General features: G+C 38.3%; 1 protein-coding gene across 9 annotated transcripts in view; it reads left to right on the top strand.

The window, feature by feature from the left end:
* The window catches only part of TMEM116 (transmembrane protein 116), a 113,718-nt gene that overhangs the window by 89,896 nt on the left and 6,073 nt on the right, over nucleotides 1-17,749 (top strand). For 8 of the 9 annotated variants that reach the window (XM_038575129.1, XM_038575128.1, XM_038575125.1 and 5 more), the window contains 6 exons: nucleotides 2,071-2,120; nucleotides 3,009-3,092; nucleotides 3,465-3,597; nucleotides 5,951-6,095; nucleotides 6,664-6,737; nucleotides 7,490-7,718. In XM_038575129.1, the coding sequence (XP_038431057.1) occupies nucleotides 2,071-2,120; nucleotides 3,009-3,092; nucleotides 3,465-3,597; nucleotides 5,951-6,095; nucleotides 6,664-6,737; nucleotides 7,490-7,718 (715 nt within the window). Of the gene's footprint in view, nucleotides 1-2,070; nucleotides 2,121-3,008; nucleotides 3,093-3,464; nucleotides 3,598-5,950; nucleotides 6,096-6,663; nucleotides 6,738-7,489; nucleotides 7,831-17,749 lie in introns of all 9 variants that reach the window. The other variant, XR_005379170.1, reaches the window with a different exon arrangement.

Below are 17,749 nucleotides of genomic sequence, written 5' to 3'. Positions count from 1 at the left end.
TTCATTCACTGTCCAGTTGAGTAACAACTAGCCATGTGTGGCTGTTGAGCACTTAAAATGTAGCTGGTGTGACTGAGGAACTGAATTTTTAATTTTATTTAATTAATTTAACCACATTTAGCTAGTGGCTATCACATTGTATAACACAGGACTATATTCTGGTGTTTTTTTCTCGTTTACCTCTGGAGAGCCAACACTTACAATTACTTTTCTATATTTTAAACTTGTAGAGTTTCTCAGTTTCCTACAATTTATTAATGGCTATCTATCTATCTATATCTATCTATCTATCTATCTATCTATCTATCTATGTATATATATATCCTTTTATATGTTTGCCTACACGATCCTAGAATCCTAGAGCTGGAAGATACTACAAAAAACTGTTCATTTCCCTCCCTCAAGGAGATCAATGTCTAAAAAAATTCAACAGCCTTATATGGCTAGTATTTCAAGTTTCTATTCATTCACTCACAAGCTCTAAGAGACTGGAATTTGGGAGATGTTATTTGGCTACAGAGTCATTCTCTAAAGAAGTTACCATGATGAGACCAAAAGCCAAGAATGGGAACAACATGAGGAGATATTTTTCTGAGGCTTGAGGAAAACAAATTAATCTTTGAAGGAAGGGGAGGGAGGGACATAAGATTAGCTCTTATATATGGCATTCTACTGTTTTCTTTGCATAGAAATGCACATACTGTACTTTATAACTCATGCTATCGTTCCAAGAAGACAGACTCCAACCCCAAATTTTAACCTCACTGCCTTTTATTCTGTCATCATAGCTTTATATCAGGAATCTTGAAATTTTTTTTTTCATTTTGAGTTCTCTTTTAAATATCCTAGCAAGACTTGTGCCCTAAACTATTATCAGTAAGGTTTTTTTTTTTAATCAGAAATTCACTGACAGCAAGGTAAGAACGAGAATTAAACACAGGTTAGCCTGAGGATAGAATAGACATCTAGAGGATAGAATAAAAAGAGATGAAGGGACGTAGGTGGAAGAGATCACCAAAGACGAATTTTACTTTTTTCGCATTTTATTTGAGTCAGCAGTGGCTATCTTACTTGAAATCATTTACTGTTCCTGATCCATAGTTTTTAGGGCAAATCAGTTACCCACCTCTGATTATTGATTAATTGCTCACTTAATGCTTATTGATTCCTAACAATGCCATTCTAGAATATAATATAAACTCTTACCTCAGAACAGAAAAAAACTTATTTTCTATTCTATTCTCACTTTAAAGTGTTCTGTTCAAAGTCTTTTACCATAAACTTCCGGTGGATAGATAACATTTTTCTGTAAGCTATTTTTCAGTGTCTAACATAGCTGGGGGATTTGGAATGTTCTTTCTTCTAGAGTCTCATGGGTATTATTTCCAAGGGGCTTATATAACCCCTCTCTATTATACTAGTCCTGGCTTATTAAGCTTTCTGCTGGTCATCTTATACATAGACTGCTACTCCACCCATAAGGTTGGAAAAGTCCACACTTCCCTGGATCTAAAAGAGCATAGATTGAACCATTAATAGAACAGGGAGGAGTCCTACTTACCTTTATTCTTTTTTTTTTCTACTTACCTTTATTCTTAAGAGAATTTATTGTGATATCCAAGTCTTACTTTAGGGTACTTTCCACAGGCTCTCTTTGTGGCTGTTGTTGTATGTTTTAGAATATAGTAATACAGATAAAATTCTCTTGTCTCCCATGCTAAGGAACTATCTATTTTTTAAGATTGTATTTATTTATTCATGAAAGACACACAGAGAGGCAGAGACACAGGCAGAGAGAGAAGCAGGCTCTGTGCAGGGAGTCTGATGCAGAACTCGATCTTGGGACCCCAGGATCACGCCCTGGGCTGAAGGGAGGTGCTCAACCCGCTGAGCCACCCAGGCATCCCAGGAATTATCTATTTATTTGAATTTTGTAGTAAATATTGTTTGACAGAAGCAAGGTGGCTCTTGGGGATTTTTGTTTATTCAAGTGGTATGTGATGACCAGATATTTATTATACTATGATTGACAATATTCTAAGACTTTACTAGTATTTATTCTTTTCACAGGTTATAGATTATACTTGTCACATTGGTCAAATAGCCATCATTTTGTCAAGGTAAGGTTTTTGCTTTCCATTCTAGAAAGGTGTAAACTCATTATTATGGTCCAGGTGGGAACAAATAGGAGGACAGTGCCTTTTATTTCCATTGAGTCTATCACTCCTAGGTCCTCACAGAGCCTGAGTTGGAAGCAACAAACATAGGATCATTGGTACCATATTCCCAGATAGAAAAAGCAAGCAGTTTGAAGTTACAGATTTGCATTTTAGCCTTAATTCTGCCATTAACTCTATGTGACCTTCAACAAATATTTCCCTTTAAGTTTTTGGACTTCTAATCCCTTTTTATATCATAAAGAGTTATAGCAGATGGCTTTCAAGATCTCATCTACCTTTATAACACATTGGGTGAGTCTTAAAAGTATTTACCCCCCAAAGGGTCTGGATCTCATCTAAAGTAGTAGTCCTATCAGAGTTGATGTTAAGAGTTTGTAACTTTTATTTCTGGGTCTTTTCATCTTATAGGGACCTGGCTATATTTAGCTAGATAAATAATGGATTATTTAAATGTATACCTTGAGAAAGCTCCCAGGAAGGGGCTGATGAAAATGAAGCTATTCCTGGTTGTCATAGAATGTTAGCACAGAACTCCTTGTTAGATTTTTCCTTTCACTTTGACCCACACCCAAAGACTGTCTGTTAGGGTTCATTAATTTAGATATGAAATGCATTCTCCACTCCATTTACCTAGCAGTTGGACAAGAAGTATACATAAAGTTTTTGAGGCACTTTTCTTGAAGAAATTAAATGTGTGTGAGGGTGGGTGGGTGTGTATTTGTGGAGAGTAGAGGGGTGATGGAATTGAGAGAAGAACAGAGTATTTTATGAAGGGGAAAGAGCATAAAAATATCTGAATATTAGGTTGATATTTTTTTTTCCTCCCAGCCTGATACCTCTGCTGTTGATGATACCTGTATTCTGTCTGGGCAATATCAGTGAATGTTTCCACAACTTCACCCAGAGCCACAGGTAAGCAAGGATCAAATCTATCATTTTAATGGTAGACTACACCTTTTCTTTTTCATATAGAGATATGGAAAAGACTTTCTACATACATTCTGGCCAAGTTGTTTGTATTTGGAACAAGGTAATATGGAAATTTGGTGTAGTCTATAGAACAAGGTATAATCGAGTCAAAAAATACATAAGTAGAAATACAATGCAAAGTGACTGGAAGATAATGTGTATATGAGAAGGACTAAGGTATTATGGGCAAGGGTTGGCAAAATGATAAGTAAAATTTGCATACTTATTAAATTTTGTTGTACCAAATGGGTATCTCTCGTATCTCTCTAGTCTTGTATCCGTAGTAGTACTCTTGTCCATTGATTCTCTTCCTAGGTGTATTCTGATGTATTCACCATCAGCCATGGCTGAACTGCCTTCTGCCAACACATCAGTCTGTAGTGCACTTTATTTTTATGGGATCACCATTTTCCTGACCAGCTTTCTCCTCAGCCTCCTCACCATTGTGGTATGCCTTTCTAGAAAAAGGGAATTTGGAGGGATATGGCAGTATTTCCAGGGCCTGGGAAAAATGGGATGGAGAGACATTTCCTAAAGTCCCAGAACTAAGAAGGTAGCTAAGAGATATTGATAGTTTAATTACTACCTCAGTATTTGGGCTTCCCAAAATTAAACGATTAGTGGGGAAAGAGTCTATATTCACTAGGTGAGAATTATGCTCACCCTAGAACTAACTAATATATGTTCCTGTGGATCCTCATGGAAGACCACACCAGAAAACTAGTATATATCAAGTATACCCTTTATACAGGCTAACACTCCAGAACACAGGAAATATGCTTTGATTTAATTTGATAATTTTCCAAATAATGAAGAAGGTTTCTTTTCTATATGTGCATTTATGCTATGTCTAACTGGGATTAAAGTGGCTTAGGCATTTACTAAATACTCATTTAACATCATCAGAATGATGTACAGTTAAAATAATTTGCCGTGTAACAGTATGTTATTTACACATAAATGCATAGTACAAAATCAGCACACAAGCGAATATGCCTTTTTATTTGCCATATCTACTTTTCAGTGTCATTTTCTCCTCTCTTCACATGCTAGTTCAAGTATTACAAACTGCCTGCAGACCAGATTTATCCCACAGATATGTTTTGTTTTGCTGGCACAGCTGGCACATGTGTACCAAATCAATTTATGGAGTATTTCCTTTGACAACTTAAAAATAAGTTATAGAGATAGCTTGGCTCAAATCAGCATCTTTGTAAAGAGGGTGAAATGAATAGTTTATATTAGGATGGTTTTGATGTTCTACTGAATGACAAGAGAGGCAGGTATCTCAGAGCCTCACCTGGTGATTCTTGTTTGCCTCTTTATTTTTTTTTTAAAGATTTTATTTATTTATTCACGAGAAACACAGAGAGAGATAGAGGCAGAGACACAGGCAGAGGGAGAAGCCGGCCTCATGCAGGGAGCCTGACGTAGGACTTGATCCTGGATCTCCAGGATCACACCCTGGGCTGAAGGCGGCACTAAACCTCTGAGCCACCAGGGCTGTCCCTTCCTTGTTTGCCTCTTTAAATAACCCAAGCTTCGGGTGCCTGGATGGCTCATTTGGTTAAGTGTCTGCCTTCAGCTCAGGTCATGATCTCAGGGTCCTAGGATCAAGCCCCAGAGTTGGACTCCTGGCTCAGCAAGGAGTCTGCTTCTCCCTCTCCCTCAGCCCCTCCCCCCTGCTCATGGTCCCATGCTCTTTCTCTCTCAAATAAATAAAATCTTAAAAAAAAAATAACTCAAGCTTCAGTGGGCATTTAGAATCAGAACTGATTCTACTAGACATAAATATTCCCAAATAAGTAAAAGCCTCCTTTTGATTTCTGTGTATGTAGGGAAAGGAAATTACATGGCTAAATTTAATTAAATAATTGGCTTATTAACTTAGAAAATGGGTCTAGATTATTAGGGAAAATTTTAGATTTGTTACCAAGATTTGTACCAAGATTATTGCCTAATTTATTCCCCATAAAGAGTTTGTTGGACTTCTGAACTGATTTATATATTTTTTTCATTAACTTAATCTTATTTGAATAGCCCCCAAATGGAAGGGGAAAACTATCTATTTTCCATCTAAGGTCAAAAAGAGACTTCTTAAAACTTCTTTTGCTTAGAGTTGAGAATTTAAGCTCAGCCATGGTGCTAAAGTGTTTCTTTAAAAGAATTTTTTTAAGATTTATTTATTTATTTATTTATTTATTTATTTATTTATTTATGATAGACATAGAGAGAGAGAGAGAGAGAGAGAGAGAGAGAGAGAGAGGCAGAGACACAGGAGGAGGGAGAAGCAGGCTCCATGCCGGGAGCCCGTTGCGGGACTCCATCCCAGGACTCCAGGATCACGCCCTGGGCCAAAGGCAGGCGCTAAACCGCTGAGCGACCCAGAGATCCCGTAAAGTGTTTCTTTTAAGGGTATTAAGCACAGAATACTTTCTAACACAATCTCTAGTGAAGTGTTTTTAAAAAGGGTCTGGTTAGATCTTAGCTTTGACTTCCCATACATTCTGTGATTAGCCTCACTTAGGAAAAAAAAAGCCTGAGAGTTGATGTAAAGTTTATGTATTGAACATTGTAACCACAGGTTTGGCTATCTGTCCATTTCCCTTGGGCAAGCAAAAAGTTGACTCTGAAGATTATTTTCTTTCAGAAAAAGCCAGTCTTTGATGGCAAAGACAGGAGAATGAAATTTTCTGCTCTCAGATCCTGAGAGAAGTGATCCCTCTACAACAATAGGAAGCTAGAGCTGGGAAGTTTGGCCAAGCCTTAGGCAAACTACTCACTGCTGTACCCATGTTTAGGTCTTACTTATCCAAGCCCAGACTCTGTATAAGAAGTTTGTAAAATCAACTGGCTTCCTGGGGAGTGAACAGTGGGCAGTGATTCATATTGTGGAGCAGCGAGTTCGCTTCTACCCAGTGGCTTTCTTTTGCTGCTGGGGTCCAGGTAGGTATCTTAAGGGAAAGAGCCAGGTAATGAATGATGAGGGCACCTACTGGGTTCAGATCAAGCAAAATGGTCTCACCAAGAAGGATGACTGCAATTTGTAAAATTCCTGTCCAGCTGTAAAATCTATATTGGTCCCACTTTCTTCTTTTTCTTCCTGTGTTTTAGACATTAAGGTAATTGGACATGAAATGAAACCTAAGAGAGGAAACATCCTGATAGAACTCAGAGGTATTAACACCTGTCCTTTGTACTACACAAAGTGTAGTGAGGATCGGATAATGCTTATGAAAGAGCTTGATAAATTCTGAAATGCTAAGAAGTGCAACTTATCTTCCCATAGTGTGTCTTATCATCATTGCTACACTAATAACCTGCAAAGTTTAGTCAATGAGGAATAGAAGTTGTAGACCGAAGGCCCAGTGGTTTATGTAACTGATTAATCTCATTCTTAGTCTTTATTATGCCTATAGCTTTATTTCTCACAGTATGTAGGCATGTAGACTTGGGAATTTTATGCTCAAACAGGTGCGGCTGGCAAGAAGATTTATACTTTGTGTTTTCACAGTTGTCATTCTGATGATCATAAAGCTAACTAAGCCACAGGACATGAAGCTTCACATGGCCCTCTGTGTTCTCCAGGTAACACCTTCAACATCTTTTCTCACACCCTCTTATCCTGTTCTCTTATACTGCCATTATGCAGTAAGCACAGTTTTTTCCCTTAGCATATTTATTTCTGTGTTGCAAAAGAGAAAATGTATTATTTATATTCAGTTATGAAGAATGTGAAATTTTCCTCACAAAGCAGATACTTTTGTGAAAGTGCTGCCATGCATTCCAGAGCATATGTATCTCTAGTTAACTTCATCTTATTGGTGTTATTTTTAGGAATGGGTAACAAAAAGACAAGATCTACCAGATAATGTTTTTTATGAAACACTGATAGTGGTGATTTTCTCCCATTCAGGATGAATTGAATGGGATAAATTAGCTATTCTAGGTAAACGGGGAAAGAGGAATACAGAAATAGAATGATTCTCACTTTACCTCTTTCATCAGACTTAAGGTTTTTTTGGGTTATCTGATTATACTGATTGGGCATTGTTCTCAAGCCTCGCCTGGGAAATGGCGGTAATAAGGAAGAGCATTGAAACCAGTTCGTTTCCCTTATGTATATGCTAAGAAATATGACCAGGTCTCAGTCATCCGTAACAAGGTACAGTGTGAAGAGTAAGTTCAGGAAGAGCTAGACAAATATAAAAAACTGACACCAGATCTTGATGTTTGAGATATAGGAGATATAACAATGCTTTATAAATAAGGGGAACGGGTACTATTCCCTTGATCTTTGAAAATCTGAAGGATGGGTTCCATCACTTCATCTCCTCCAGGCTCTAACAGCATCATCCCAGGGTCTGCTCAACTGTGGAGTATATGGCTGGACCCAGTACAAGTTCTACCAACTAAAGCAAAAGGCTCGGCGTGATGCAGACACTCAAACACCATTATTATGCTCACAGAAGAGATTCTATAGCAGGGGCCTAGATACAATGGAGTCTACCCTTACTTTTGCTACTAGCCCTCCACCATCCTTTGAAACTGTAATACTGGAACATCCAGGTACTGGAATTACTCCACACTAATGGACTGAGAAGAGTGTTGGGGAATAACATCTCAAGTCTTTTCCAACCATGCCTTAAACTATGGAAGTGAAAGAGGATGTAGTGCTGTGGTTAGTAGCTTTTCTTCTTGATTTGAGCAGGGTCTCTCTGTTATTCTCAGATTCACTAGTGATTCTTAAAAGTCTTTGTTCAGGGAGGTGAAGTCACTGTCCTTCTAAGAGATAGACTCCTGTCACCTCAGTGAATACTAGATTTGTTTAAATCTCTTCTAGATAAGTTCCAGGTTGTTATTTATATGTGCCATTTCAGGTTCTCTACTCCAGCCATGGTTGTGGGGTAAGTAGGATGGCACGCAGTCATATTTTGCCAGTATTGTTATTCCCTTTGAGGTTGGACAAAGAAAGTCTTAGGTTTCTGTTCTTTGAAGAGTATTTGAAACTCAGAAGAAAGTAGAACAGTAACTACCAAAAAACTGATGGTGGGATCCTCAGGCACACCCTAGTCTCTTATTTGTTCAGTACTGTTCTAAGTCTTGACAGTAGGGACTATCTGCTCTAGGAAATTAAGGCCAATCTTGTGAAGTTACAGGGGATAATAATATTTATAAGAAATCAGGATTAAAAGAAATTTTAGGTATCAAAAACTCTCACCTCTCATTTATAAGCAGAAATCTAAAGGTAGGTTTCATAGTGCCTGGATATAGAATTAGGTTGGACCATATGAAATTACCATTTTTGTAGGTGAAAATGGCCTAATACCGTCAATTTTACATGGTTTAACCTACTGGTAAGTGCTCAATATATATTTATAGCATAAATGAATGAGTAAGTGAATGAATGGCTAGTAAGTAGAATTTGAACCTTTTGGGAAAGAAAAGATTCCCAGACTGCAGAGCCTCATTCAACAGTAGAAATGTCTAATCCATTTCTTCTTCTTCTCCTCTACCTTCTCCTCCTCCTCCTCCTTTTAAAAAGATTTTATTTATTTATTTGAGAGAGAGTGAGAGCAGGGAGTGGAGCAGAGGGAGAAAGACCAGAAGACTTTGCACTGAGCATGGAGCTTGACACAGGACTCTATACCAGCACCCTGAGATCATGACCTGAGCTGAAACCAAGAGTCAAACACTTAACCAGCTGAGCCACCCAGGTACCCCTTTCCTTCTTTAATCAAACAGCAAGTGATGTTTGTCCTCTCCAGTTAAGTTATGAACAAAGCCATGAGATGCCTGGGTGGCTCAGTGGTTGAGCATCTGCGTTTGGCTCAGGACGTAATCCTGGAGTCCGGGATTGAGTCCCACATCGGGCTCCCTGTGAGGAGCCTGCTTCTCCCTCTGCCTATGCCTCTGCCTCTCTCTGTGTGTCTCGCATGAATAAATAAATATAAAAAAGAAAAGTTATGAACAAAGCCAATCTGCTGAGGCCAGAGCAATAGATACTGTGATGCAAAAATGAAGAGGAAAGCCAAGTAGACAAAGTGACTGGAATGAGAATCATCTAAAACACCTGGAGCTAGTAATGAGATACTTCTCATCTGACATACTCCTTTGATCTAAGGAAAAATCCTTAAGATTAGAGCAGATTGACAGAATAGATTACAATGGGTGCTCTGAATCATAAGTTCCAGAGATCATTTTGAAGGAACTCTCTGTAGAAATGTTAGGGTGCTCAGTAATAGCTCTTTAAGTTCAAGGTCATAAACTTCAGCCTTACTATGGAGGATGAACTCTCCTTGTTATGTCAAGATCACATCTTGAGGCCTCTCATTGCCCCGTATCTCTGGAAACCTGATTTTTGGATGGCACAGAACAAGAAAGATTGCTTCATATAAGGAGCTGCTTTAAGTTCTTTTAATTTAAAATGAATAATTATTCAACATTTGGAGAGACAGATGGAAAAAAGGAAGAATTCCTATTTCCCTAGAACTTGAGGGACATCAAAGCTACAGAGTCCAGTCCAATTCTTAAACATTTCTTTTAGTGGGGTGCCTGGGTGGCTCAGTTGGGCGTCTGACTCTTGATTTCTGCTCAGATCATGATCTCCACATGGAGGAATTGAGCCCTACATCAAGCTTCATGCTCAGTGAAGAGTCTGCTTCTCCCTCTCCCTCTACGCTTTCTTTCTCTCTCTACCCTTCCCTCTCTCTCAAATAAATAAATCTTTAAAAAAAAAAGGCCTTTTAATGTGACTTCATATTCAGCTTTATTACCAGAAAGAAGGCAATTATCAAATGTTTGTCAGGTTTGTTAATCTTGCTTTGATGAATTTTTTGCAGTGACACTGCTGTTAGATCTTCAGTGGATGTAAGTAAACAAAAAGATAACAGCAATGAGAAATAGTAAAAGGCTAGGCAAGATCCAGATTAGGATTATTAGCTTTTTGTCATACTGAGAGTCAGAGGGAACATGTAGAGTTGGGCCACTATTCAAACTGTCCCTATAACCCTTTGATTCACATGTAGGAGGGGTATAGATGTAGACACAGTGACATTCTTAAAATTTTTGTGAATACCCCTCCATGACATTTGTCCAGGTTGTAGTCATAGTGGAGTGTAGTGGTATCTAAGCAGGTTTGATTAATATGGATCTTCTGTAGACCACGTCGGGTACCATCCTTCATCTTCTTCTCATCATTTCTGTCTATGGCTTTACAAAACTCTGCTCTCCAATACTACATGTCCTACATGGGGAACTGGGTAAGCGTTTGATGTTTTTCAGTTCAGTCAACAGCCTTTCACATTTTGTGTCTTTGGCCTTGTACTTACTAAAGATGTTAGTCATCCCTTTTGATTGACTGCCACAGTTTCAAACCTGCCCCCTTTGGTATTCTATGTAATGATACCAGCTTTCCAGGTAACCTTTGTGCCCTTTCCAAAAATTTTAACACACTGATGCTTCAGCATCAGCCCTGGTAACAGTAACCTTGTTCTTTGTAAGGAGTGCCATCTTGCTTGTAGATATCTATCTGGCATCACCTGGAGATGCCATTACAGTGTTCACAGGTCACACTCATCTACTCTGAGGCAGCAGGTTTAGAAATTTTCAGGTTTTGTAGAAGGATCCCAGATGTATAATCTGAACCTTTCTTCAGCTGGCATGAGGGCAGACAATAGTGATCCTTTTAATATTCAAGATACTCACAATCACATTCTTTTCCTTTCCTAGTGTCTTTTTTTTCCCTTTACAATATGACTTTCCAAGGGAGTGCCAGAGCTCAGGTTTGTTAAAAGGTAGTCTCTGTGCTTATGCAATTGCTAGGGGAAGTAGTCAGAGCTACAATTGCTGAAGTCCATTTGACAGTAAGAAATTCATGCATAGGACAGAGGTTCTGGCAATGACACTTGTAGGTCATAGTCATGCTTTGTTCCCAAGTTTTGGCCAAGCTCATAAGCCATAAAAGCTGCGAAATGTGGTATCTTTTCATGACAGAAAGATTCAACACTGGTTGAATTCTTAGCAGTACAGGGGTACAGGGGATCCCTGGGTGGCGCAGTGGTTTGGTGCCTGCCTTTGGCCCAGGGCGCGATCCTGGAGACCCGGGATTGAATCCCACATCGGGCTCCCGGTGCATGGAGCCTGCTTCTCCCTCTGCCTGTGTCTCTGCCTCTCTGTCTCTGTGACTATCATAAATAAATTAAAAAAAAAAGAAAAAAAAAGAGAATTCTTAGCAGTACAGATACTATTAAGAAATGCATGACTCTGACTCTGGTACCTCCCAAGATTTTGGCTAATGATCATATGAGCAACATTATGCTTCACCCTTCTCAAAAGATGCCAGGCTCTCTAGCAGTTAAAATTTTGAAGTAGGGGATCCCTGGGTGGCGCAGCGGTTTGGCGCCTGCCTTTGGCCCAGGGCGCGATCCTGGAGACCCGGGATCGAATCCCACATCGGGCTCCCGGTGCATGGAGCCTGCTTCTCCCTCTGCCTGTGTCTCTGCGCCTCTCTCTCTCTCTCTGTGACTATCATAAATAAATAAAATTTAAAAATAAAATAAAATAAAATTTTGAAGTATTTCTTGCAAATTCAGGAAGATTTTCACTAAGTTTCTCTCTGTCCATATCTTCAACCCAATAAGTAATATTGTCACACTTAATTCCTTCATGTACCTGTTAACAGGAATATCCATTACCATCTGTTTGTCTTGGTGACATTATTATTCCACATTTGGAACTGCAAATTGTCAACCACAATAAACATTGCTGCATACTTGGAGAGTGGCCACATAAGGTTGTTGAAACCGAGGAGGGTTCTATTTTGCTCTGAAATTGTGAAGTGATTAAGAACTCCTCTTGTTTATCTCCACTCACTGCACAAGACTAACCAGATTTTAAAGATATGATGAAAAATATATGCCCAAAATTCTTTGAAGTATATTTAGACTTGATGCCAAAGACAGTGTCCTATAAAGTCAGGACTCCCTTTGTAGCCCTGAGCAAGTGCTGATAGTCAAAAGAGAATGCAAGTCACCCCCTGAACATACAGTTGTCCTGAATAAAAGGCATGTCCAACCCAGTATCCCATTTTGATGTGTATAAACAGGGAATTTCTTGATAAATAATCCTTTCTTTTGCTTCAATTTAATAATAGGCCATTTTCCTTGTATGAGCAGGATATAGGACACTTTTTCTGCTTTTTCTTCCAGTCCTTTGAATATTATCAAGTTGCTAGGGATGCCTATTCTATAATAAAGAGATTTTCATTTATAATGCATTCCTTGAAGAATAGTTACTATTAGCAATAAAATTATGTGCAACTCAGTATAGGAAGGGCTCATTCTCAAATGCCCCATTCAGGAATTCCTGGAAGAAAAATCATCCTAACCTTACTTGTGACCATTTGATTTCATAGAAGGAAGGGCAGAAGGGAGGCAAAGTAACTAGGGTTGTCATTGTCATGGCCCAGTTGAAACAACTGATAGTCTTGCACCCATGTCTTAGTTGCCTTCCCTGAGATCCAAATCTTTGCCAGTGACACAGTTGTTTAGCTAAAGCTCAAAGCTTTGCTGCCTGTTGCAAGGATAGCTGCTTCTACCTGAGAGTTATATGATATCTGTCGTTTGACTGTGGTTCTTTCTACTCCTGTTGTGCTCTCTCTTCTCAGAGTGTCCTTACTTTGCAACCTTCATCAAAGCACAACAGTGTTAGTGCCTCTTAACTGAGTTCCTGCTGTCTTCATAGAGGAGTATACCAAGGAGAGGAAACTTTCATAGGTCCTGCCAGTACTATGACTCAGGATGAGGCCCCAAGAAAAGAAAAAGGTATAACTTTCTTCCTTTAGTCCCAGTCCTCATGGAAGTCTTCCCCTCCTGTCATTCATTGTTCTTTTGAGTCATTGAAATGAAAGGTTTCCAGAGCAGGGGTTTGTGGATCTCTGTGTAGGTCACATTTTGTATCATTCCTACTCTGTACCACTCATCCCTTTTCAAACCTCCAGTCCCTTTTTATTTCTTTCTTTTTTTCTTTGTTATTCCCGGTATGTTTATTGTCTTATTCCTAGAATACATGTAAAGTATTAGAATAATTAACCCATGTCTCTGTTCTTTTTTCTCATCAGCCTAGTTTTATGAGGTCAAAATAATGTTTTCTCACATTATTTGGGTTAGTACTTCTCTATCTAGACCTACTCAGTATGATGATATTCATTTCGAATACAGTTAAGTTTGTATGTTACTGTTCATATTTCATTTTGGGTTTCCCCCCGCATTTTGGATGATGATGATGAGTTTGAGGGCTTGTGAAATATTACCATGGTTCTAAAACTCAGTAGTATACCAAAAAATATGCAGAGTACACCTCCTTGAGCCTTTAATCTGCTTCCATGACCTACTTCTTTCTACCAAGTTCCCAACCACCAATCTTAATAGTACTTAGTTTATTTTTCCTGTATTTCTTTCTGCACAAATTAGCAAATACATGTATATTCTCTTGTATCTTCTCCTCTCTTCCCTTCCTTCCTTCTTTCTTTTCTTCCTTCTTTCCTTTCTTTCTTTTTTTTTTCTTTTTAAAGATTCTATTTGAGAGAGAGACAGAGACAGAGGGCATGAGAGAGAGAGTGAACACAAGCCAGGGGAAAGGGCAGAGGGAGAGGGAGAAGCAGAGAGGATAAGGTCTGTGGGGAGCCTGATGCAGGGCTTGTTCCCAGGACCCTGGGATCATGACCTGAGCCAAAGGCAGACACTTAGCCAACTGAGCCACCTAGGTGCCCATATCCTCCCTTTCTTATATAAATGTAGCATAAAATTTTGCATTTTCTTCTTTAAACTTAAAGATACATCCTGTAAATCATCCCATAGCAGGTCAATGAGATCTTCCTCATTCTATGTCTTTTTTACAGCTGCATAGTATTCCATTTTGTGGATATGATTTATGTAATCACTCTTCTATGTATGGACTTTGCAGTTGTTTACATTATTTTGAAATTACACACAACATCAACAAATAATTTTGCACATATATATTTTTGTGGAAGCAATTTTCTCCACAAAATGGGGAAGCAGTGTCTCTAACTGTAGATGAACTTTGTTTGATATTGCCAAATTCCCCTTCAAAGGGTTTTTCCAGTTGCATTCCCATCAACAATATATTAGAGTGCCTATTTTCCCACATTGTAAGCAACAGGATATGTTACCATGTCACAGAGTTTAATTTTCACCAAACTAATAGGTGAGAAGTGGCATCTCAGTATTGTTTAACTTGTATTTTTCTGGGATCCCTGGGTGGTGCAGTGGTTTGGCGCCTGCCTTTGGCCCAGGGCGTGATCCTGGAGACCCGGGATCGAATCCCACGTCAGGCTCCTGGTGCATGGAGCCTGCTTCTCCCTCTACCTGTGTCTCTTCCTCTCTCTCTCTCTCTGTGACTATCATAAATAAATTTAAAAAAATAAAAAAATAACTTGTATTTTTCTAATTTTGAATGAATTTGGACATGTTTTAATATGTTTAAGGACATTTTTGTATCTCCTAACAGTTATTTTTTCATGTCTTTTCCCCTTTTTCTATCAAGCTTTTGGTCTTTTTTTCTCTTTACCCTTTCTCCAGCTTTATTGAGGTATATAATTCATTAAGAAAATTGCATATATATTAAAGTGTATAACATGTTAACTTGATATATGTATATAATGTGGAAGTTTTATATACATATAAAATAAAAATTAAATATATTTATGAAATATAAACTTTCTAAAAGGCAAAGGAACAAGTACAGTTAAAATAATTTTGGAGAAGAATAACATACGGGAAGAACTCTGTTCAATTTGAAGACTGGTTTTGGTGATGGGAAAAATACATAGGTCAATCAAACAGAAAAGAGAACCCATATATGTATGGCCAACTAGTTTTTGACAGAGGAGTAATGGCAACTGCATGGAGGAAGGGCAATCTTTTCAACAAATGGTGCTGGAAAATTAGATATACCATAGATTAAAAAACAAAACAAAACAAAAGACCTCAACCTAAACTTCACATACACAAATCATCTTAAAATGGGTCACAGATCTAAATGTAAAATGTAAAACTTTAAAACTTTTTAGAAGAAAATATAGAACAGGACCTAGGGCTGGTGAGGAATTTTTAAACATACTACCAAAAGCATGATCCATAAAAGAAATCCGTAAATTGGACCTCATCAAAAGTTAAAACTCTTAATTTGTAAAAGACCTTGTTAAGAGTATGAAAAGACATGCTAAAAACCAGGAGAAAATATTTGCAAACACATATCTGATAAAGGACTCATCTAGAATATATAAAGAACTCTCATTACTCAACAATCCAGTTAGAGAATGGGCAAAAAACAGAGACATTTCACTGAATAGGGTATATGGATGGCAGACAAGTACATAAAAAGATGCTTAACATTAGTAGGCATTAGAGAAATGCAAATTAAGGCCCCATGAGAGATCACTACAGACCCATTAGAACAGCTAAAATTTGAAAAAAAAGACACAATGTCCAATGTTGGTAAGGATGCAGAGAAACTAGATCTTTCATACATTCCTGATAGTATAAAATTTTTTAGCTGCTCTAGAAAAGTTTCTTTAAAAAAATAAGTAGGTTGGGGTGACTGGATGATGGGCACTGAGAGGGACACTTGACAGGGTGAGCACTGGGTGATATGCTACATGTTGGCAAATTGAACTCCAGTAATAAAAAAAATAAGTAAATGGCATGGCTTAGCAATTAGGGTTATAGATATTGATCTCAGAGAAATGAAAATGTATGTCTTCATAAAAACTGTACTCAGGAGGAAGCCCAGGTGGCTCAGCGGTTTAGCACTGCCTTCAGCCCAGGGTGTGATCCTGGAGACCCAGGATCGAGTCCCACATCAGGCTCCCTGCATGGAGCCTGCTTCTCTCTCTGCCTGTGTCTATGCCTCTCTCTCTCTCTCTCTCTCTCTCTCTCTCGAATAAATAAATAAAATATTTAAGAAAACCTATATACAGAAAATCACAGCTTTATTTGTAATAGCCAAAAACTGGAAACAGCCAAAGTGTTGCTCAGTAGGCGAAAGGTTAAGCTGTGGTAAGTCCATGTCATGTATTAGCAGCAAAAAGGAATGAACCATTGATTCACAACACTTAGCTGGATTTCAAGGGCATTATGGTGAGCGAAAAATGCAATCTCAAAGGTTGTATACTATAAGGTTCCATTTGTATAACACTTCTGAAATGACAAAATTATAAAGATGGGTAACATATTAGTGTTTGTCAGGGCTTAGGGATAGCGGGGTGGGCAAGAAGTGGTAGTGTAACTATATAGAGGGGTAGCATGACTGAGAACTTTGTGATGATAGGATAGTCCTCTATCTGGATTGTGGTGGTAGTTTACAAAAATCTACACATATGATAAAATGGCATAGAACTATACACATTGTAACAATATCAGTGTCCTGGTTGTGATATTCTTCTGTATCAAAGGAGAGAAGCTCAGTGAAAGGTTTATATGACCTTTCTATGTTATTTGAAATTTCTTTTGAATTATTGCAAAATAAGTTTTTTAAAAAAAAACACGACTGCCAAACACATTTAAAAAACTAGAAATATTAGGAACAGCTGATAAAAACATAATTTAAGAGGAAGTTTTAAATATAGTATATATCTCACAGAATTTATCAGTATAGTAAGTAATAGTAAGTAATATCAGTATAGAGAATGGTATACACACAAAATAGAATAGAAACAAAAACCTCAACTTTATGGTCAACTAATATTCGACAAAGCAGGAAAGACTATCCATTGGAAAAAAGACAGTCTCTTCAATAAATGGTGCTGGGAAAATTGAACATCCACATGCAGACCATTCTCTTACACCATACACAAAGATAAACTCAAAATGGATGAAAGATCTAAATGTGAGACAAGAATCCATCAAAATCCTAGAGAACACAGGCAACACTCTTTTTGAACTTGGTCACAGCAACTTCTTGCAAGATACATCCACGAAGGCAAGAGAAACAAAAGCAAAAATGAACTATTGGGACTTCATCAAGATAAAAAGCTTCTGCACAGCAAAAGAAACAGCCAACAAAACTCAAAGACAACCTACAGAATGGGAGAAGAGATTTGCAAATGACGTATCAGATAAAGGGCTCGTATCCAAGATATATAAAAAACTTATTAAACTCAACACCAAAGAAACAATCCAATCATGAAATGGGCAAAAGACATGAACAAAAATTTCACAGAGGAAGACATAGACATGGCCAACAAGCACATGAGAAAATGCTCCGCATCACTTGCCATCAGAGAAATACAAATCAAAACCACAATGAGATACTGCCTCACACCAGTGAGAATGGTGAAAATTAACAAGACAGGAAACAACCAATGTTGGAGAGGATGTGGAGAAAGGGGAACCCTCTTGCACTGTTGGTGGGAATGTGAACTGGTGTAGCCACTCTGGAAAACTGTGTGGAGGTTCCTCAAAGAGTTAAAAATAGATCTGGGGATCCCTGGGTGGCGCAGTGGTTTGGCGCATGCCTTTGGCCCAGGGCGCGATCCTGGAGACCCGGGATTGAATCCCACGTCAGACTCCCGGTAC

This window comes from Canis lupus, chromosome 26 (assembly GCF_011100685.1).
Source record: "Canis lupus familiaris isolate Mischka breed German Shepherd chromosome 26, alternate assembly UU_Cfam_GSD_1.0, whole genome shotgun sequence".
NCBI lineage: Eukaryota > Metazoa > Chordata > Mammalia > Carnivora > Canidae > Canis > Canis lupus.
This window is presented reverse-complemented; position numbering and strand designations above follow the sequence as displayed.